The sequence below is a fragment of the Elgaria multicarinata genome, chromosome 10, assembly GCF_023053635.1.
Source record: "Elgaria multicarinata webbii isolate HBS135686 ecotype San Diego chromosome 10, rElgMul1.1.pri, whole genome shotgun sequence".
Lineage (NCBI taxonomy): Eukaryota > Metazoa > Chordata > Lepidosauria > Squamata > Anguidae > Elgaria > Elgaria multicarinata.
The window spans coordinates 64,423,906-64,446,025 of NC_086180.1; the positions used below are offsets into that span (position 1 = coordinate 64,423,906).

Sequence of the window (22,120 nt, forward strand, 5' to 3'; positions counted from 1 at the left end):
GAAAAGGCAGGCAAGAATGCAGGCGTGATTATATGCCATAAAAAAAGCCTGCAGGCCCTCATGTTCCAGTTCAGCTGTGCTAAAAAAAAATCCCATTGCCTGTTCCACAGGTTGCCACTTTAAGGTTGGCATCCTAGGCATCTCCAGTTAAACTATTTTAGGGCATCTCTACCCAAGACCTTGTAAGCGGCCATTCTGGGTTATAGGGACCAACAGTCATGTGTAAGAGAGCTACATGTGTACAAATATTCACTCAGTCTGCATGGGACAGCACTGCAAGCTCACACAAAATGTTCACAAAGCCACTGACATACGGCCAGTGAGAAGAATGGAGAGCAACACCTTCCAATTTACATTTGGAATGAAAGCACTCTCGAGCGGAGCTACAAGACTACTCTTATCTAGTCTCTCTGCATCATGCATTGAAATAACAAAACCACCTACCTTTTTGTCAGGTTTTGGTGAACTGCAGAGAGAATTTAGAGCTTGTCTCTTATATTCAAGTTTGTCATTTAACTGGCGTAGCTTATTCACAGCGTAACTGGCCTGCTCATTAATTCCTGAGCTCCCTTCATCAATAACCTCTTCACAAACTTGGTTCTAGGAGAGATGGAATTGGTACACGTAATTGAAAAGTGTAATATAATTACTTGGTTGCCTGGCTTGCTGTACATTGACTGGGTTCGGACAATAAGCAGGGGAAACAATGCAGTCTGGGGCTGTTTCCCCCACCCCTGCTTTTTGTGCAACTGGCATTTCACTAATTACCTGTGTTGCATCTTGCTGTGTTGTCCGAACTCAGAGCACAACGCGGTAGGGGCAGCTTCTTACCCACTCTACAATCTATGGCTTGCAATAGGGATTGTGGGGTGGGTGAGAAGCCAGCCCCGCCACACGCTGGGTTTGGACAACATGGCAAGCTAGGACCATGGGAAACAACCCATACTCCATTGTTTCCCTTGCTGAACACGGCTACTAAGTAAAGGTAAAGAGGAACAAGTGTGATGTATGATCAGGAGTGTCAATCTAGGATGAGACATGGGTTCAAATCTTTCCTCAGGCATGAGGCTCATTGGGTGACCTTGAGCCTGCTGCTATTTCACATCCTAACTTATATCATCACATCTGAGCTTTACTATAGGATCATAATAAAGCTAAGGTGTTGCAGGAAAGAACTATGAATACTGTCTAAACTCTTTGGCAAAAGGGCAAGATAAAATTTTAAGGAAGAAATCCAGTTTGGCAGAACACACTAAGCTTCTCTAATGAAATAGTTTTCAATAGTTATTTTACATCTCCAGAACCTGTTTCCTCCCTCCAGAATGGCATTGTAAGTCATTTGTTATCTAATGCTTTTACACTGTCAGTGAGATTTATGTTGATTAAACTCGGCATTTTTAATCAAATAGCACACAACTACTGGATGGCTCCACTAATAAAATGAAAAATATTTCTGCTTAAAAGTAATCACTACTTGAACAGAAACAAAGTTTAAGCTGACCACTTCTACCACCTGAAGATCTAAGGACAGCAAAGGACGCAGGAGTGATCCCAAGCTGTGAAGCTGATCTTTCAGAGGGAGCATGCCCCTATCCAGAAGAGGTTGTATCCCAGTCCCTGAGCCAGGCTTTCTACTGACCAACAGCACCTCTGTCTTGTCTGAATTTAATCTCTGCTTGTTCACGCTCATCCAGCCCATTATCAAACTTAGGCAATGTTCAACGATGTTGGCAAAGAGCAATAGAGCTGAGTGTCACCTGCATATTGATGGCATCTCACTCCAAAGCTCCAAATGATCTCTCCCAGCGGTTTCATGTAGATGTTAATCAATACAGGGGATAGAACAGAACACTATGAGACACCACAGACCAGTGTCTGTGATACTAAACAGTAGTTCCCCAATTCCTGACATGGCCTAACAGGGAGAACCAGAATCACTGCAATATAGTGTTCCCAAGGCCCAATCCCATCAGGCAGTCCAGGGGGATACCATGGTCAATGGTATTGAATGCTGCTGAGAGTTTCAGAAGATCTAGTAGGACCACACTCCTGCCATCCAGTTCCTGGCACCGGTCATCCACCAAGGCGACCAAAGCAGCCTCAGTCCCTTAAGCCGGTTAAAAGCCAGACTGAAATGGGTCCAGATGATCAGTAACATCCAAATGAATCTGGAGTTGCAAGGCAACCACCTTCCTGATCAGCCCGGCCAAGAATGGTATATTTGAGACTAGCCTATAGGTTCCTAGATCTTTTGAGTAAGGGAAAGTTTCCATAATAAAGGTCTTATTGCTGCCTCCTTCAAGCAAGAGGGAACATGCCACTCCCATAAGGAGGCATTGATCTCTTCCCTTACCCACGTGGCCAATCCCATCCTAGTTGGTTTAAACAGTCAGGATGGGCAAGGGTTGAGCAAACCAGTGGTAGCCATCACCTCTCTGGATACCTTGTCCACGAATAGGAGAAGGAGTATCAGTCTCTGCTTGCCTTGTCCACTCCTTCTGGGACGGGGCAAGTGAAGTGGCAGGAGCAGCAACAATAAGGAGGAGGGGTGCGTCTGCGCAGGGATGATCCCCTGAGGACATTTTGCTCCCGAAAGCTGGAGCCAATGTCTCTTGACATAAATGACTTATTTATCAAAGAATATTCCTGACTTGTGGGGAGATGACACTGGACTTAATCCCCAGCTGTGTCCAGGATCAGGTCCAAAATATAAGCACTGTTGAACCAGTTGCAAATAGTGACCACAGTACTATTACATTCATTGTACATGGAAGTAGAAAGTTGTCCAGGTTTCATTTAATTAAAAAAAACAAAACAAAAAGGAAACTTTTGGACTTCGTTAAAAGGGAGAATAAAGTAACTTCAGAATGCACAGAGTTTATTTTAAACCAGCAGCTCAGCTAGAATATATGTACATCTTAAAAAGTACAATTAAGTCTGACAGGACATCAGTACAGTTAATGAACAGAGCAAAGGAAATCATTTAATCATTTAATCACTGGAAGTCTTTCCCAAATGAGGAAAATAAGGAGCATTAATTCTAGAAAAAGAGAGAAAACTTGAAGAATTTATTGCAAAAACTATAAACAAAAAGTAATTAAAATGGTTTAAATACACCAGAAGTTTGTTTAAACTTGTTTAAGTCCACAAGAGAGTTGGTTGGACTGTTGGACTGTTAGATAATGATGTAGTGAACGAACTGCTAAAGAAAAAAGCTTCTCATTGGTCATTTGGAACTGTAAACTGTTGAGGACTGCCCTGCTTGTAGGCGTCCAAGAAAAATTTGGCTGACCACTGTTGGAAACAGGATCCTGGACCTTGGGTCCAATCGAGCATGGTTCTTTTAAACAGAGGCTGAACGGCCACCCCTATCAATAGGTTTTCTGTAGGAGCTGCACTAGATGACTCCTGAGGTACCATCCAACTCTTTGATTCTTGTTATTAAGCTATCAAATACTCTTGCTTTTTCCCCGTCCTCCATTGATAAATGCAGCACATCTGTAGGCATAACTCACCACTTCATCTTTGTCATCCGATGCCATCTGGACAGTACTCCTTTCTTCTTCTTTCTTGATCAACCTCTCATATAAATCACTGACAATGAATGATGGGTAGTACCTGTCTTTCAGTGTTTCATAAACATCAGTCTGAATTTTGTAGAACACTTCAATGCCTTTGTTGCCCACAAGGCTCTGCTGTATCTCTTTATACAGTGACTTTTCCACAGGAATTTCTCGGCTTTCCACAAAAAAATCCTGATAGATTTGACTCACAAGTTGAGGAATTTCAGCCTGAGGAAAAAATGATGGAATGTGAAAGAGGACATCTGGAATAATCAAGAACATCAATGTAGTAAAACATTTCTTTGATTATTCAAATTTAGTTCTCTGACAAAAGAGCCTCAATTTTAAATATCTGTAAGGGTGCAGCCACTAGGATGCAGTGGTTAGTCTAATGTTTGATTGGAGGGACCTGGGATCTAATACCCACACAGCCATGAAGTTCACTCAGTGATCTTGGCCAGTTAGTACCTCATGGGGTTATTATGAGAATAAGGTGGATGGAGTGAACCATGGATGTTACCCTGAGCTCCGTGGAGGAAGGGAAAGATAAAAGTGTTAAAAAACCCTCTCACAATAATAACTGTAATCCAGAGTAGAATGCATCCATAAACAGAAAGCAAGTGGGGTCGCAGCTACATGATATCAGTGGGTGTCCACAGGACAAATAACCAGACAACATTCTGCACTGAAAAATGTATTCCCAGCTGCAATATGCTAGAGCTGCTCTAAACATATATATATTTTTAAAGCAACATCCATGTCCATATCACTTTTGAATAGATGGTTGCACATCATGTGTTCACTGCAAACTGAGTAAGAAGGGTAGGTATCATTGATTCAACTTGGAATTAACAGCAAGGGAAACCTCATGAAACATAACCCAATTCTCTCTTATTTCTGGTTTAGCATTCGAATTGCAGCCAGCAACAACACTATTGATTTGGCTTCACCTTAAAATGAACTGTTCAGCATAGCAACCAACACTGGAAAAAGTACCAATGATCCAGTAGAACTAGTATTACGGTTTACATTTTCAAGAATCCATTTTCTTTGTTCGTTACATGGAAGAGTGCATTGATTTTGAAACCTGCCCCCACTATCATGTCAGAGCATCTGGTTGGACTAATAACATGTCTTCTATATACCGAAGCTGAAGCCAACTTTGCAATGCAGGCAAAAAGCGATGTGTTTAACAAGGAATCAGATGGATGCAACATTGATTTACAATCAAAGTCTTGCCGCTCAAAAGAGAGAGAAAAAGACTGATTTCCAATAACAGGGCCTGACATATATATTTTTATCTACTTGTACCTTATTAGCATTCTTCAAGTATTCCACAGACTCCCAATAGCTGATCAGGACCCTCTTATCCATTCTTTCCATGTATATTCGAAAGTGCTGTCTGTAGGATGGGTTGCACAAAATATCCTCAAACTGAAGAATCTGAGGGGGCGGCGGAGAATTAATGACATTACATCAATCCACTTTTTATAAACTAACCCAATGGTTACAAACCCTGATAAACCTGACAAGTTTATAAGACAATATTGACAGACTTATTAGGATGGTTTTGTACCCCACAGGTTTTTCAGCATTCTAAAAATCTCAGGATTCATGCAAAAGTGTTGCCTGGTTGTAGAGACAATTACGGCAATCCACAAGAGTACATGCAAGAATTTTAGCACATGCAAGAATCTCTTTATGCACACTAGGCTGCCCTCCCCTTCTAGCAGCAATTCTTCATACTGAGGCTTTTGAAGTTTCCCCCAGTTTCAGAAAAAAGTGTCCAGCAATATGAAAGAGTTGCATCCAGAAAGTAGGGAGATGACTCAGCAGCTCACCACATGCCCCTGTGGATCGGGGCCAAAGACTGAACACATGATTAATAGGGATTAGCAGTTATACCTTCCCAAGAAGACACTCTGCTGAAACAGAAGACAAAACATATGCTATAGAGTCTTCTACAATAACTAGCGTGAGCCTTCATACATAGACCACGCCTTACACAAGTTAACTTTACATCATGTTAAAGAAAATATTAAAAGGTTGTAAATATTCACCCAAGGCATTCACCTGAGCCAGAAATGCTACGCATACATGTAAGTTTGACCATATATCAAAAAGCTCTCATTTATGAAAAGCTTCTCCCATTTTCTTCAGCATCAGAAACTACTCCACATGCACAGAGTATAATAAAATATAATAAATAAAATATATTGTTTTTATGCTTTTGATGGTTTTAAATTTTTGTATATCTGTTTTTAATGTTCATTGTTTTTAACTTTTGTAAACCGCCCAGAGAGCTTTGGCTATGGGGCAGTATATAAATGTAATAAAATAAAATAAATAAATAAATACATTTCTAATCAATGCAAATTCCCTTGAAGTACTTTTTCCCATTTCCAATACTGAGCACCAGACTTCTGCAAAACCAATCAGCTGTGGGAGAAACTGTCAACAAGGCAACGCTAAGCATGTTTACACTTAGGTAAGGCCCAATGACTGCATAAGCAGGGTTGGATGCCTACTGATTTGCTATGTGAAAGTGGAATCAGGTGTCTGGTAAGGCGGAGCTGAATGTTCAGGGCTACCAATTTCAGCACACAAAGTAGTGGCTTTTGGGGAACCTGAAATGTTTCCTGAAAGACCACAGATTAGGATACTCCTGAAAACAACTCTATTTCAAGAAGCCTTCCTTAACTCAACTGACTAGCTACTGTTTTTACTGGTCTTTTGTTTTTAAATTGAACAATTTTAATTTGTTTTTTAAATCTTCTTTCTTTTTACTGTTTATACCTATGTGCACCACTCCAAAATCAATTTTAGATATGGAGCGGTATATAAATATTGTCAATAAATAAATGAGGAGGCACAGTGGGAGAGAGGTGCTTCCTGAGAGTGTGGCAAGGGCTGTGCCCACTGCAAACACTTCCAACGTTTTTTGCACTTCCCCAAAACACCCCAAAGTTGGGAGTACATTTCATCAAGTGGGAGGGGGGAAAGACAAATATTTACAAATTGTACCCCCAACCCCATTTAACTTAGCATTTAGAGAAGCCCAGATTTCCTTAAACAAATGCAAGCCAGTTTTTAGCTTTTAGAGCAGTGATGTACAACCTGCAGCCTTCAAAGGAAGCCCTGAACCCACCGCCACCATTTGTACTCTTTACTCCCTGCCCCAGTGATCCTCATACAGATCAGTTGTGTTTGTGGCATATTTGTGTATGTGTGTGGCCCCCGACCCTTGAATAAGCATCACAAGTGGCTCTGGAGTCCAAAGGTTATGCACCTCTGCTTTAGAGATACTGAAAAACATGAGAAGGGTTGAGCTCTCAAGCTAAGAAGGATGGAAAGGGAGGCATGCAAGAGAAAGGCTTCAGTCATTGCACAATTCCTGGTTCTTCTCTCACAAAGGCTATAATCCCATCCCTGACACTATGGTCCTTCTATCTGACTCTTCCTGTCCTTCCCTTTTCCTCACAATTTCCAGCTCATCCTTAAAAAATTAAAAGTATTTGTAAACCTGATTCTTGGAAGCAGACACTATTATGCATACCAGGACAACAGATACTGAATTGCCAACTGTCAGGATTTCTCTACTGGAAGGAAGTGTAAGATTCCTTTCCCCACAGTAATTCTTGCTGCTAACGAAACTAAACTCAGCTACTATATATTTCATCTGCCTGTTTAAATAGCTCAGTCCCTCTAATCCTAATTAGATGCTTCTAAAGCCTTAAAGGAAAAAGCCTAAGCCAAGGACATATACATAATGTCACAGATAAAAACTCAAACAGAAATATTATCTCAATGAAACATAGACTCTCATTTGCCCTTTATCAGTTCACTAACTGATAGAAAAGGAGCCAATTTCAAAGTGTCTTTTCACAGTTTCACTTGCTTTAGAGTAAAAAAAAACTTATTAGACATTATCACAACAGGTTTTTATGCATTTGCTGCAAGCATTCACGCTAGTTTTACCAATCTAGTGCTGCAATTACATTCACATTTACTCAGAAACAAAGTCCTATTGGTATCAGTAGAACCTGCATGCAAATAAATGCATAGAATTGCAGGCATTATAGATATAACTAAAAAAAATCCTACTCTGCCAAGTAGCTCTTTCATACTCGTTGAACAAGGTTGAAATGGTCACAGAAAGTCTCGGACGCTTCAGTACCATCAATGCCCTGCATTGAACTGAAAGCAGACAGCTATACTGGTAACATGTGCAAGGAAGCTGTCACATGAACGTCTATCAACTAGTGCACAGTGAGCAGATCTAATTTTAGAGCATGTCTGCAGCTGTGGTGTCCCTTTAAGCTTTTTAAAGTCAAGCAGCTTCAAACTCGGGGATGAACACTCAACAGGTTCCTTTAGCTCTGCCGTATCTCATAATTTGGAGTTGGGAGGCTCCTTGGATAGTATTGGTCTTCTAAATGTGGTCATAAGAACATTAGAAGTGCCATGCTGGATCAGATTGAGGGTCCATCTACTCCAGCTGTTGGCCAGGGCACAACAAAGCAGGACATGGTGCAACAGCACACACACCCATGATCCCCAGCAACTGGTGCATATAGGCTTACTGCCCTGGATACTGGAGGTAGCACAAAGCCATCAGGGCTAGCAGCCATTGATAACCTTTTCCTCCAGGAATTTATCCAACCCCCTTTTAAAACCATCCAAATTGGTGGCCATCACTACATCTTGTGATAGTGAATTCCATAGTGTAACTATGCACCGTGTGAAGAAGTGCTTCCTTTTATTTGTCCCAAATCTCCCACCAATCAGCTTCATGTGATTACCCCGGATTCTAGTGCTATGGGAGAGGGGGGAAATGTCTCCCTATCCACATTCTCCACAGCATAATTTACTTGGAATTGAATAGAATGGGACTTAATCCCAAATATGTGCATACAGAATTGCAGCCATGCAGTCCAATCCTATACATATTTATCTGGAAGTAAGTTACATTGTGTTAATTCTTCTCAAGTATGCATAGTATCACTTGTGTTACTTGTGAAATCATCGCAGGACAAGCTCTGCTACTCAAATATTTTTTTCAAGCATAGTTGGAACGTTTAAATTATTGTTTTTCTCTGATACCAATAGCAAAATCCACAAAATCAAAAGATTCACATATATTTCAACATTATGAATGACAAGCTGACAAAATAAAGGATTAAAGTGATGTAAATGTTAAATACTGTTCAATTTATATAAAAAGGGCCTGCAGAAACTCTCCTTCTGTCCTGTAGTAATTGTACTATTATATTATCGTGCAATGAGAATCCTAGTTTGAGGCTTTCCGCACGAATTGCCTATTCCCGTATAAGCCATTCTACAGGAAGCAGGAGGTTTAATAGTATGTTTAAGAAGAAGAAGAAAAAGATAAAGCTCTGTGGTATTTTAAGAGACCACATCTTTTCCTGCAAGTTTCCCAACTTCCACTTCTTCACTCACTCTCCACCTTTTCAATCACTCTTCTTTTCTCCTGCAAGCTATGGCACCATTGTGAAGCCTCGTCACAGCTTCACTTTCTCCTCTGCAAAAGCCTTCCCACTTAAATTTTAAATTGCCCTTTTGTTTCTCTCTCTCAATAATACACAATTTCTGGGAAAACTCTGATCTTGTCTCTGTTGCTCCCCAGAATACCTCATGAGGGCCCTCCCGTTCCAGAGTACATCTCTATGTTATTGTGCTCCTATATATTTCAGAAATCATGCTAGCGCTACCGGATAGAGAGAAGCCTGTACTCTGGAAGGATAGAGGCAGGGCTGCAGCAGTGGAGAAAGGATTCCTAACGACTTGAGCTAATTTTGCCACATTGCAATTTTGTGGCCACTTAGGAGGAGTTCATGCCAGAGTGCTTTTCCATGCCAATAGCATCCCTATTGGAAACTGGAGTGAAAATGGTTTAAGAAGGAGCTCTCATTTGACTACAGACTTCCAACATTGTTGTTCACTCTAGGAAGGAGATATGCTACAGCAACTCCCATGCTAATAAAAGCAACATTAAAAAGGACCCTTAAGGGCATCAGCAATGTGGCCAGTGTGTATACAGCAAAGGTTTTCAAAAATCCATTATTAATATTATTTTTACACACATAGTGCCCACTTACCTTCTGGCTCTGTGGTCCATCACTATCTTCAAATATCCCATCATCTGGCTGGTCATAAGCAGGGCCTCCAAGGAGTCGGATTCGCTTTTCACACTGCTTTTTCGCTACAGTGAGCTGATTAATATATCTCTTCATGTTTCGGGCCCTCAAATGATCAGCTTTCATAGCAGCAGTTTCTTTACCTTTGCTCTCTAAAACAAACAATTTTAAAAAGTGAACTTTCTAAATTTAAAAAGAAAATAGCATTTCAAAATGCAATGAATGTTGAAGAACTGAAGGATTTAGAAGTCTTAACTTCCAAACAAATGTCTACACTTAGCATAGTATACAGGATGCTGAAAGGTCTCATAATACTATAAGCACATTGAAAATACTAGAACAGTTCAACCACAAAAATCATAGTTCTTGCTTAGTTGCCATTGACACAATGATTTCATTAGACATGGAATTATTCAGTATTCTAGCAATTCCAAGAAAGCAATTTGGGCTGGCTAAAACTTCATCAGATTAAGCCATATAACTTCATCAATTTATTTAGTTATATTTTTTGCTGCCCAGTAACAAACATTCTCTGGGCAGATTACAGACACGTATAAGAATAAAATAAAATACGAACAGTTAAAAGATTAAAATAAAATACAAAATGACAAACAGCACAGGGATAGACAACAATATATAAAAACAGCCACAACATTTACAATATCCTAATATCAAGACACTAATCTGATTGCTTGGGCAGGTGAGAACTAGCTTCAGTAATCAGGCAGTATGGTCTACAAAAGTTGGTTCTTTTTTTTTTACTTTTGAGCCACAAAGCTAACAGAGGTATAAATTATGCAAGTTGACTAGTAGAAATGTTTGTGGGCTTGTAAATTTTATTATAACTTATTATTCATAACAGTTTATATGTATGTTATACATTTAAGAATTTTTTTAAATGTTTTTTTTAAAAGATAGGTATCATTAAGCGAAGTCAACCATATGCATATTCATATAGATTTGCTGAGAAAGTAAAAAGTGCTACATTCTCAGTAATCACTAATCCGCGTAGAGTTGCCAATTGAAAAATAATAATAATAATTGTGGTAAATTTGAGGGGGAAATTAAAAAGGTTCCAAGAGGGAAAATGTGCTCCTACTTCCTTGTACATAGAACACTGAAATAAATAATGAAGGATGCCTCTAGAAATAAAACATCATTGGTCATACAAGGTACTTCCATAGCAACCATTCAAAACAGCTAAAGCTACTTGCTGAAATCTCAAGCAAGTAAAAGCTCTCCTTAACTGGAATGTTCCAAGACCAGACAAACAGCTTTCACAGTTATGGTCAGATCTAATCATACTATACCAAACCAAGCTGAAAATTTTATGTTTATCAGAATGATCAGTCTTGCTGGATGACACAACATGCCAACAAAAATCAATCTTGACTGAGGGATGAAAATATTTCTCAATTTAAACCTTCAGTTTAGTTTTGACAGCTGCAGACTTGGAAATGGAGAGTCAAGATGGGTGAAAACACAAAGGACTGTATAATGAAACTGTTCTGTTCAACCAGGTAGAGCCAGTTTGAGATCGCTCTTTGGAGACAAAGTTTAGGACAGCCTTCATCATGCTGGCTGGGGATGGTGGGAGTTGAATTCCCATGCATCTGGAGAGCACCAGACTGGAGAAGGCTGGTTTAGGATGTCTCCTGTCATCCACATTTTGATCTTTTATCCAAATAACTAAAAATACAGACTTTATTTTCCTAGAACACCAAGATACCTATTTCAACATAATAGAATGTGAACTAATATAAGGTACTATTTAGAGAATATTCAATGAAATATTAATTAGCTTCCTGAGGGATTTTAACTTCAATTGCGAGCTCACCTCAGACATGAGTTGGTGCTTTTGGCAAAATTACTACTAACTAAACTAAGCCCATGGGATAGGGCAAGTTATAAATATGAGTTACATTTCAAGTTTCCTTATGCCTGAAGTGATACACCATGGCTTCCCAACAACAACAATTATTATTATTATTATTATTATTATTATTATTATTATTATTTATATAGCACCATCAGTGTACATGGTGCTGTACAGAGTAAAACAGTAAATAGCAAGACCCTGCCGCATAGGCTTACAATCTAATAAAATCATAGTAAAACAATAAGGAGGGGAAGAGAATGCAAACAGGTACAGGGTAGGGTAAGCAGGCACAGGGTAGGGTAAAACTAACAGTAGAAAGTAACAGTAGAAGTCTGCACAACATCAAGTTTTAAAAGCTTTAGGAAAAAGAAAAGTTTTTAGTTGAGCTTTAAAAGCTGCGGTTGAACTTGTAGTTCTCAAATGTTCTGGAAGAGCGTTCCAGGACTAAGGGGCAGCAGAAGAGAATGGACGAAGCCGAGTAAGGGAAGTAGAGGCCCTTGGGCAGGCGATATGATATGAGTGTTAGGACGACACCCACAAATTTAATATTTCAGGACTGAATGATTTGTCCAGCCATTCAAGCCACTCACCTTACATATATTATAGCTAAAAATTTTTTTAATGTAAATTATGTGTTGGCCCCCCAGGGCCTCTATTTCTAAATGTGCAGATAAACATAATTATGATAAAGTTGCTACCTTTAATATGTGAAAATACAGTGACTATTAAGCAAGACCAACAGTGCAGTCCTAGCCATTTTTACTCCGAAGTAAATCCAATGAATTCAGTTATGTTTATTCCTAATAAACGGTATTTAGGATTACAGCCTGAGGAGATCCCATGCCAACCAGGTTTCAAAAGGCTTACGTATTTACATGAAAAACCCACTGAAAACTTTTATTTTAAAGCAAAAAAGGTAATCTATTACTACATTTATATCCCATGTTCTCTCCAAGGAATTCAGGACAGTGTATATTATTCCTCCTGTTCTATTTTATTCTCATAACAACCCTATGAGGTAGACAAGGCTGAGTGCATGACTGGTCCAAGGTCACCATAGCCGAATAAAGATGTAAATTCAGATCTTCCCAGCCCTAGCCTAACATTCTAAACAATATCCCACACTGGCTTAAAAACTTACAAACCTTTCTTCTCCAAAGTTTCAAAATAAACTTGAGAGAAGTGGTTGTTACTTTGCCCAACATGACAAAAATAAAAATAAACCACTGTTTCTGGAATTCAAAGCCATCATTAACTTTTATGAATAATATGAATAATATGAATAATAATAATTTAAAACTTGAAATCCTAAGCATTTCTCCTGAAATCCCTTTGACCTATGATCCGTATTTCCTATCCTTAGTTCAAATCCAGTCACCAAGGACTACAAACAGGTTTTCTTCGATCTAATCAACATCATTCTAACTAGAGCCTTTTGCAGTAATACTTTCTATGTTATTAGACAAAGGAATACAACTGCAAGCCTTGAAATACTAGAAAGAAAGAAAGAAAGAAAGAAAGAAAGAAAGAAAGAAAGAAAGAACAATTTGATCTCTGCTGCTAATCATACTTTGCTCCAGTGTTTTTTATCATATCATAAGAAGTTACCACTAGGGATTTCTCATGCACCATAGACATCTGCAGTTATATATAAGAGAAAAGCATTTATTAAAGTTAGTAGCACCTGATCTGAATCTGCATGAATTAAGAGACCTTAGACATAAGATAGATATTCACCATTATGAATATCTGATCACTCAAAATTACTGAAAGAGACAACTAAGACTGGACAATGGAGAGAAAAGAGGCATGCTTTTCAAACTGAAAATTTTCTAGCAGTCACAATTAAACCCATTTCCTCAGATCTCTGTTGCTGACATACTCCAAGTACCAATAACAGAACTCTGGAGTCACCTTTCCCTCTTACAGAATCAATGCTAGGGGCAGTGGAAAAGGCACTTTATGCTCCAAAAGTAGAGGCTGCAATAGTAGCCAAACCCTCTATTTATTTATTTTTAAGCAAAGATGGTATTCTTGCAAAACACAGAGAAGCAGAAAAAATAAAAGGAGGGTGGGGAGAGATATAATTTAACAGACAATATAGGGCTCATCTACACCAAGCAGACATTCCACTACGAAAGTGGTATGAAAGCTGTATATAAAATGCAGGAGCCACACTACTGCTTTATAGTGGTATTGAAGTGCATTGACAACTGTCGAGGCCCATGACATATACCATATACTGCTTTCATACCACTTTCATAGTGTTATATCCCGCTTGGTGTAGATATGTCATGCACCCCAACAGTTGTCAGTGCACTTCATTACCACTATAAGGCAGTAGTATAGATCCTGCAGTGCACTTCAATACCACTATTAAGCAATAGCGTGGCTCCTGCCTTTTATATACTGCTTTCATAGTGGCATATCCTGCTTGGTGTAGATGAGCCCATAATGAAACTAGCACTGTGCCAATTTTTCGATCCTTTTTTTTTTTTTACTCAACATTTGTTGAGGGTTGAAAAGAAACTGCACACAAAAATTGTGGGACTGGGTAAGAATTTTGGAGAAATTTCTCTGGGTGCAGGGCTTCAGTACTTACTTTACTGTAAGGAGGTGACTGAGGGGTTTATATATGCTCCCCTATTCTGTCCTCACAACCTCTCCGGCTGCTTGAGCTACTTGGAGGCATTTTGGTTTGATTTTGTCATTATTAAAAGTCCTTGTATTAATAATAATAACAACAACAACAGTAACTCTTTTCTCAGCTCTCAGGCACTGAGCAGGCAGCAGCAATGGAAAGCCCCAAGGGAGGGAGTCCTGGCTAAGCTCTAGGGAGCTTTTCAAGAAGTTCAATATGCCAGGGAAGGTAGGAGGACAGAATTGGGTGGTGGGGAGAGAATGGTAAAAGAAAGAACACATAAGAACCCCTCAGCCACAGAATCATAGAATAGTTGATTTGGAAGGGGCTTATAAGACCATCAGGTCCAACCCCCTGCGCTCAATGCAGGAATCCATCTTAAAGCATCCCTGGCAGATGGCTGTTCAGCTAGATCTTGAAGGCCTCTAACATGGGAGAGCCCACTACCTCCCTAGGTAATTGATTCCATTATCATACTGCTCTAACAATCAGGAAGTATTTTCTGATGTCCAGCTGGAATCTGGCTTCCTGGAACTTGAGCCCATTATTCTGTGTCCTGCACTCTGGGAGGATCGAGAAGAGATCCTGGCCCTCCTCTGTGTGACAACCTTTCAAGTACTTGAAGGGTGCTATCATGTCTCCCCTTAGTCTTTTCTTCTCCAGGCTAAACATGACCAGTTCTTTCAATCACACCTCATAGGGCTTTGTTTCCAGACTCCTGATCATCCTCGTTGTCCTCCTCTGAACCCCATTCAGCTTGTCTTGAAGTGTGGTGCTCAGACATAGATGCAGTACTCAAGATGAGGCCTAACCAGTGCCGAATAGAGGGGAACCAGTACCTCGCGCAATTTGAAAGCTCTACTTCTATTAATGCAGCCCAAAATCATCTTGTGATCTACAACAATTCCAAGATACTTCTTGCTTATAGTATTGCTGAGCCAAGTATTCCCTATCATGTAACTGTGCATTTGGTTTCTTTTTCCTAGTTGTAGAACTTGGCATTTATCCCTATTGAATTTCATTCTGTTGTTTTCAGTCCTTTAAAATAAAGAACTCAAGTATAACATGGTCACTTCCCCCCAGAGTTCCCATAGCTGCCACTTTATCCACTATTGGTCAGAGTCAAGTCAAAGACCACTGATCTTCTAGTTCCTTCCTCTACTTTCTGTAGGAGAAAGTTATCAGCAACACACGTCAGGAATTTCTTGGAGGAGCCAAGTTAGGCAGAATTTATATCCCAACAGATATCGGGATAATTGAAGTCCCCCATTACCACTACATCACACCTCCTTGAAACATTGGACGTTTGCTTATCAAGTTTCATCCTCGCCTTCTCTTTGATTGGTTGGTCAGTAGTAGACCCCGACTCCCATGTTCCTTTTGTTCCTTGCCCCATTTATTTTAATCCAGATGTTTTCCATGGGCCTCCCAGGCTGATCCTCCTGTATTTCTGTGCAGGGATAAGTACTTTTAACATATAGTGTGACTCCGCCTCCCTTTCTCTTTCTTCTGTTCTTTTTGAACAAGTTATACCCTTCAGTCACCTCCTTACAGTAAGGTAATCACTGAAACCCTGCACCTAGAGAAATTTATCTGATATTCTCAACATGCCAATGAAAGAGGCAGAAAAACAACTGCCTCTTTTGCAGGGAAACAAAGAGGTTGCAAAAGGACAGGTGGGTTTTCAGCGCAGCACAAAGTGAAACGTAGGGATAGCTGCATTTGACTAGAAGCAAATGGGCTACTTTGACTAAACTGGAAGGACAAAAAAAATCAACCACACCTTGGAGCCTTATTCTTTGTGTTTTCATCTTCCATGATCACATTTCAAATAATACTGAAATTCCACTTGACATTTAAGCAAATCTCACTTTACACCTACATCACTTTCAATGGCAGACTTCACAACTTCTCTCCATTGTTCAGTCTTAGTTACCTCCTTCAGTAATTTTGAGTAATCAGATCCTCATAATAGTGAAGGCTATGAGAAAAGTAGTCTTAAAGCTGTTCTGTCCCAATGGGTGGATGTAGATATGGTGTAGTTTGATTCTCCCTGTCAAACTAGAAGTAAAGTTAGCCACATCTTTGAATCCTGTGGTCCAGGGTTCTGTGAATCCTGTGGTTCTTTTCTTTTAAACACACACACACCTGTGGGGGCTCCCCACTCTCCACTGGGACCATGGCATGGAGAAAGGGGTATTTTTCTCATCGAACGTCCCCTTCCTCAAAGATATCTGCAGCAAAGAGTAACTGGGATAGACTGGTCCCAATTCAGTTTGAGGGCCTCCAAAGCTACTGTGTGTCTTTCTTTTTAAGACTCCCAGCCAAAGCAGCCAATGTCATGTGTAGTTTGACCTTAACAATACCTAAGAGATCAAGAGTAGATTACAAAATGCCTTCCCCTCTCTTGTTCTTTTGTGTATGACTTCTCTCTCAATGGTGATTATGTCTCACACTGGCATCAAGATTAACTGCAGGCTAAAGGGACTCACTCTCAACCAGGATTTGAAACTAGCCCTGTTTTGTTTTGTTTAAAAACACCTTAAGAGGGAACTCAGGTTAGCATCAGTCAGCCATAGTTAATGTTGGTGCAAGAGTGCCACATATCACGGAGAGAGAGAAATTCATTTTCACACAAAGGAAGAAGGGCTGCAGTGAAGGTGTACACCATCTCATAGCCCACTGACCTCTTAACCGCAGTTAAGTAACAAGGCAATGTGATGCCAGCGCTGACCCAGTATCAGTTAATCCATGAAAAACCTGGTTCAGTTATCACAACAACTCAGGATTTAAACAAGCAAACAAACAAACAAACCGTGAGCTGTGGTGATGTCTGAACCAGGTTTTCATGGATTTATATGATATTGAGCCGGCACTGACATCACACTGCTCCGTTTCTAAACAAACCATAGTTTGCTGTTAATGAGCAGAAAGCAGCATGTGTTTGTTGTGCTAATCAACTCAGGGATACTCTGTCTCTGTTGTTTAACATGACATGCAAATCCGAAATTGTGGGTTGCTGTGGTAGGGACAACCCAGACTTTGAAGCCATGGTTTAACCCAAAAGACCCAAAATTTTGGGTTCGCCTGGAGCATCCCTGTGTTATTTAGGTGGAACAGGTGTAGACAAGCAGTTTAGAGCCAGCACGTTTGCTCCCGGACAACCCACGGTTTGTTTATTTGTTGGTTGTTGTGTTGTCCAAACCACTGAAGGCATCACCATGCTGGAAAAGAATACACTATAATGATTTTTTATTATCTACTCCAGAAATCTGGAGTAGATAATATAAAAATAATATGAAATCAAGAAAAGAAGACCTATCACTTAATTGCAAATTATGTCCACCTAAAATAATCAACTTTAAAACACTAAATTCCTTCACTAACTACACCCAACTGATTAAGCATTGAATGCTTCCCATAGATACAGAATTGCACTTTTTCACAAGACCTTAAACACGTATTTACCCTGAAACATTTAAGTGGAAGAAAGCTGCTTCGTAAAAATGACGCTGTCCCTTACAACTGTATTTACTGAACCTGAATCTCTCAAAGTTGAGAGGGAACAAGATGTTTTTTAAAAAAATAACCACAGATGAAGTATTTGTCCAAATGTTGAAATTGAAGACTAACCTCACATTGAAAAGTACAGTAAACAGGGATCTTTTGCTGGCCCATGACCAACTGGGTAAAAGAGTAAGAAATCCAAGAGTATGTGTCACACTTTTCCTTGAAAGCACTTGGTTGACTGAAGCTAGGGTATACTACGATCCTTTATACTTTCTTTCCATTCTCCTTTTCTCTCTCTTCATTCTGCACAATCTCACCACTAACATAAATGTGAGACTTCCATAAACATCTCTGTATTCTAAAATAATGTGTACAAAAATAACTAAGTCCTCAGAATATAATCTCCTAGTTAATAAGATAACATTTAACCACAGTTCCTGGTTTTAGACACTGGGCCTGTTCAGACAACATGCTAAGCCATGGTTAGGCCACTAATCCTTTTGCAGCAAATGGTTAGTGAGTGGGTTTAAACTGTGGTTATGTAGCCACCATGGTTAGGAATTGTTCACAGGACATACTAAGTCATAGTTCACACGACATACTAACCCATAATGTTTAGCTCAAAATGCTTAACCATCATGGCTAAGCTTGTCGTCTAAACAGGGTCATAATGTGAATCTGTGGTTTAAAGAGCCTAGGATCAAAGCACATAAAGGAAGGGGATGAGGAGGAAAAATGTGACCTTGAAGCTCATTCCTGGCTCAATAAACCATCATTTATTAAGTTAGACAGGAACGTTAACTCAAACCCACAAATATATCTTTTGTCCACCTGGACAGCCTCCACCATTGCCTACTCACATGAATTTCATATTCTAGATAATCAGAGATATAATAAACCAATTTCTAAGAATATGAAAATAAAATATAACTTTAACCTGCAGAACTACTCCCATACCTGCTCCTTCCAGGCCAAATGCATGAACACCTCAGAAATGCATCTCTGTGAAACACCAGGGGGAAAAACACTATAAAAGCTATACGCAAAATTAAAAGTGGGTTGAACAATAAACAACTGTCAGTAACTGTACTGCCTTGTAATCAACTATCATGGTCTTCTATAAACCACAAAATTAGGTGCTGAAGAAATATAGCTCCAAATAAATTTAAGTTTTCAAAATAAGTTTAAAAATGTTTCCTCACAAAGGAAAGGCCAGATATCAGGGTTCTATTAATATAAAAATAAAAATAGTATTTTTATTCTTCAGAATGCTCAGGATATATTATTTTCAACAACAGCCCATAATGATTTTATAGAATGCTAGATTTGGGAGAAAGCTCCAATTTCTGTCATAGAAAGGAGGGGGACAGGCCATCTGTTTTAAATGCTACACAGAAAAGCTTTGTGACACTTACTTAATGTTCTTTTGAGCAATTTTTTCTAATCAGCCTGAGGAAGTACTGTAAAAAGAGGTAATGGGGGAGATTCATTGTCAGCTTGTTATCCTGAAGGTCATTTGTGTCAAATGTCTAGCAAAGGATACGGAAAGAGGTACACTGAAGGTATACATGTCTGTAGGTTAGGATTGTTCACCCTCCAATCCCTACCCTGAAATAATACTCTAGTGGGATTGAATAATAAAAAGTGCAATGAATAAAAAATGAGGAACCAAAGAAAAAGAACATGACATTAGGCTGCAGAGCAAAAGGAGAGAAGAAAGACAGGGCTATTCCATCGTCTCTGCTGAGAGACCAGCCGCCTTTGGCCCTCCCACAACCGTCATGTCATGGCAGCCATTCCCATCAACTACCTGAACGATTTCCATCCTAGCTGTAACTTTAAGAACTGGTGCCTGAGCCTGCTTTCCCCGACTTCTCCCTCCCCATCCCTTTTCCATACAGTTATCTCAATAGTTGCAGCAGGAACCTTATGAAGGAACTTGGTTGACATCCCAGAATCCACAATGGGGGGTTTACACCCTCATTTGACATATTCCTGGTGTCTATGGAACTCTAGTCAGCTATGGCTTGATTCAACCCACTCTGTCACCATACCTGTTCAAAAACAGATACCGTATTTCTTCGATTGTAAGACGCCATCGATTGTAAGACGCACACTAATTTCAGTACCACCAACAGGAAAAAAAAACCTAAGAAACACCTGCGATTCTAAGATGCACCCCATTTTTAGAGTTGTTTATATGGGAAAAAAGTGTGTCTTAGAATCAAAGAAATAGGGTAATTGGGGGGGGGGAGAGAGAGGGGGAGGGACAGGTCACACTGTATGCCCAAACTCAGAGATTAGTGATTTTATTCCAGAAAGAGTCTAGTGAAACCAAAACGTGTTTCTAAAATTCAACAGAAGAGAATAAATTCCCAGAAAGGCAAACTAACTGACCTTTACACAATAGGATCCAATTAGAATTTCCTCAGTGTGTATTCACCCTTAGAATCCAGTAGGTTACCAGGGGGGGGGGCACTTCTGCTTTCTCTAGACTCTGAAGATCTTTTATTTTCCCAGACCTTTTCTAGTGAATGCAGCAAAAGTTTCTCATCCTCTTTTTTCAAAAAACAAAAAAAAACTGTTTATGACTAAAGTCCCTGAAATTGACCATAGTTGTTTTATAATCCAAGCTACAAAACCTCTACAGTTAATTTTAGTTAATCCTAATAAAAACAAAGGAAATAGTATACAACAAGAATGCACTTATGCTAGCGACTGGTGGATGCAGACATTGGATTATTGATTTTTAAATGGAGACCCAAACAGTTTCAGCATCCTCTCTGCTCATTAACTTATGAAATGATCTTTCCAATAATTTAATTTTTATCAGAAAGGCATCAATATTTAGCTCTAAAAGGAAGTTAACTACAAATACTGTTTCTACTTTTCGCTCATTCTATTTCAACATAGAGCTTTATTTTATAAATAGCAGGTCAAGCAACACATTTAAAAGCATTTCTTTAGAAGAGGAATAAAAACTGAAAATGGGGCAGCAAGTTATAAGAATTGAAGAAGAAACTAAAGGAGGCATATCAAAAGATTGCAAAAGGGCTCACAAATGTTTTCAAGTGATCTTAGGGAATGAGCATTGCACTTTAGGATTGTCACTATGTGATTTATTTATTATTTACTCATGCTCTGTAATGTTGTTATTGACTAATTCTGCCAATGGCAAAGTACTATACTTCGTACAATGGATTGCCAGTAGGTAAATACACAACATAGAAAGCAGAGCTTTTTCCAAACAGCTAAAATGGGCAGGTACATGAGGTGAGCCAAAAGGCAAGGAAAAAGTATTGCTTTCAAACAAAGAAATAACCATCTGAGTAAAGTGGAAAAAAAGCACCTGAAGCAAAACTATAATAGACCAACCAATATTAAGAATGCTTGAATAGTAGGTGAAAGTGGTTTCTTTATTGTTGCAGAGGCTAATAGGGGCACATTTTCAAACAGCCTTCATTATACTTGTAACACAAATACTTTACTTAGACCCAAATACTTTCTCTCTAATTCCTGCATGTTGACGAATTCTGACACCACAGCAAACATGCTCGTATTTTGAGATGCATTTCACTTCAAAATGGAAAAAAACCAAGCAATATTACAAATTGGTATCCTCCACATTTGCCATGTTGTCTCCCGAATTTGGATTGACATGACCAAACAATAGCTGACCTTCCTCAGAATCTCAACTCAAATTCTGAGCTACATGTATCTTAAAATTCTACATCACATATAAAAATGCATATAACCCTTGCAGTATTGCTGGCAAACTAAACGGCATTGCCTAAAAGTGGGTTTTGAATCCTTTGCTAAGTTTTGGTTTAAATAACAACAACAACTTAAAAGCACAGTTAATTCTGAACACAATTAAGGACCAACATAAAACTCGTAAGAAAGCATGTACAGCATCATTCAAATACTATGTCACCACAAGATAAACACACAAGTACACAATTATTAGCACTTGGTGCAGAATTTGACATTCAAATAATCTCAGTTTTCAGATAAGCCAGCAAGATTAAGCTCTCACTGTTGTTGATAAAAAGCATGGGCAGGCAGAGTACAGAGATAGCTAGGAAACTGAATGGCAGCAGAGAAGAGCTACAGTAGTCTGAAAGGATGGCACTTGTGCCCTGCGTAACTCTCTATCCTTATATGTCTGCTTTCCTCATCCTTACTAGCTACTAGACTCCAGTGCCCTTCCCATAACCCATCCTTTACGTCTTACCTAACTATAACAATTGTCCTTTGCACATACATTGAACTGGGTAAGACACTCAGAAGTCAAGATAAAAGGTTCGTACAAAGGGCAGGGACGTTTAAAAAGAAGAAATGTTGCTGCTGACTCCCACTCCCATTCCAT

At 39.3% G+C, this 22,120-nt stretch overlaps 1 protein-coding gene across 6 annotated transcripts in view; it reads right to left on the reverse strand.

Moving 5' to 3' along the window:
• The window catches only part of SNX25 (sorting nexin 25), a 76,070-nt gene that overhangs the window by 18,828 nt on the left and 35,122 nt on the right, over window positions 1-22,120 (reverse strand). For all 6 annotated transcript variants that reach the window (XM_063135494.1, XM_063135493.1, XM_063135491.1 and 3 more), the window contains exons 7-10: window positions 9,683-9,873; window positions 4,875-5,006; window positions 3,516-3,791; window positions 445-600 (exon numbers count right to left, since the gene is read on the reverse strand). In XM_063135494.1, coding sequence (XP_062991564.1) covers window positions 445-600; window positions 3,516-3,791; window positions 4,875-5,006; window positions 9,683-9,873 — 755 coding nt within the window. The remainder of the gene's footprint in view (window positions 1-444; window positions 601-3,515; window positions 3,792-4,874; window positions 5,007-9,682; window positions 9,874-22,120) is intronic.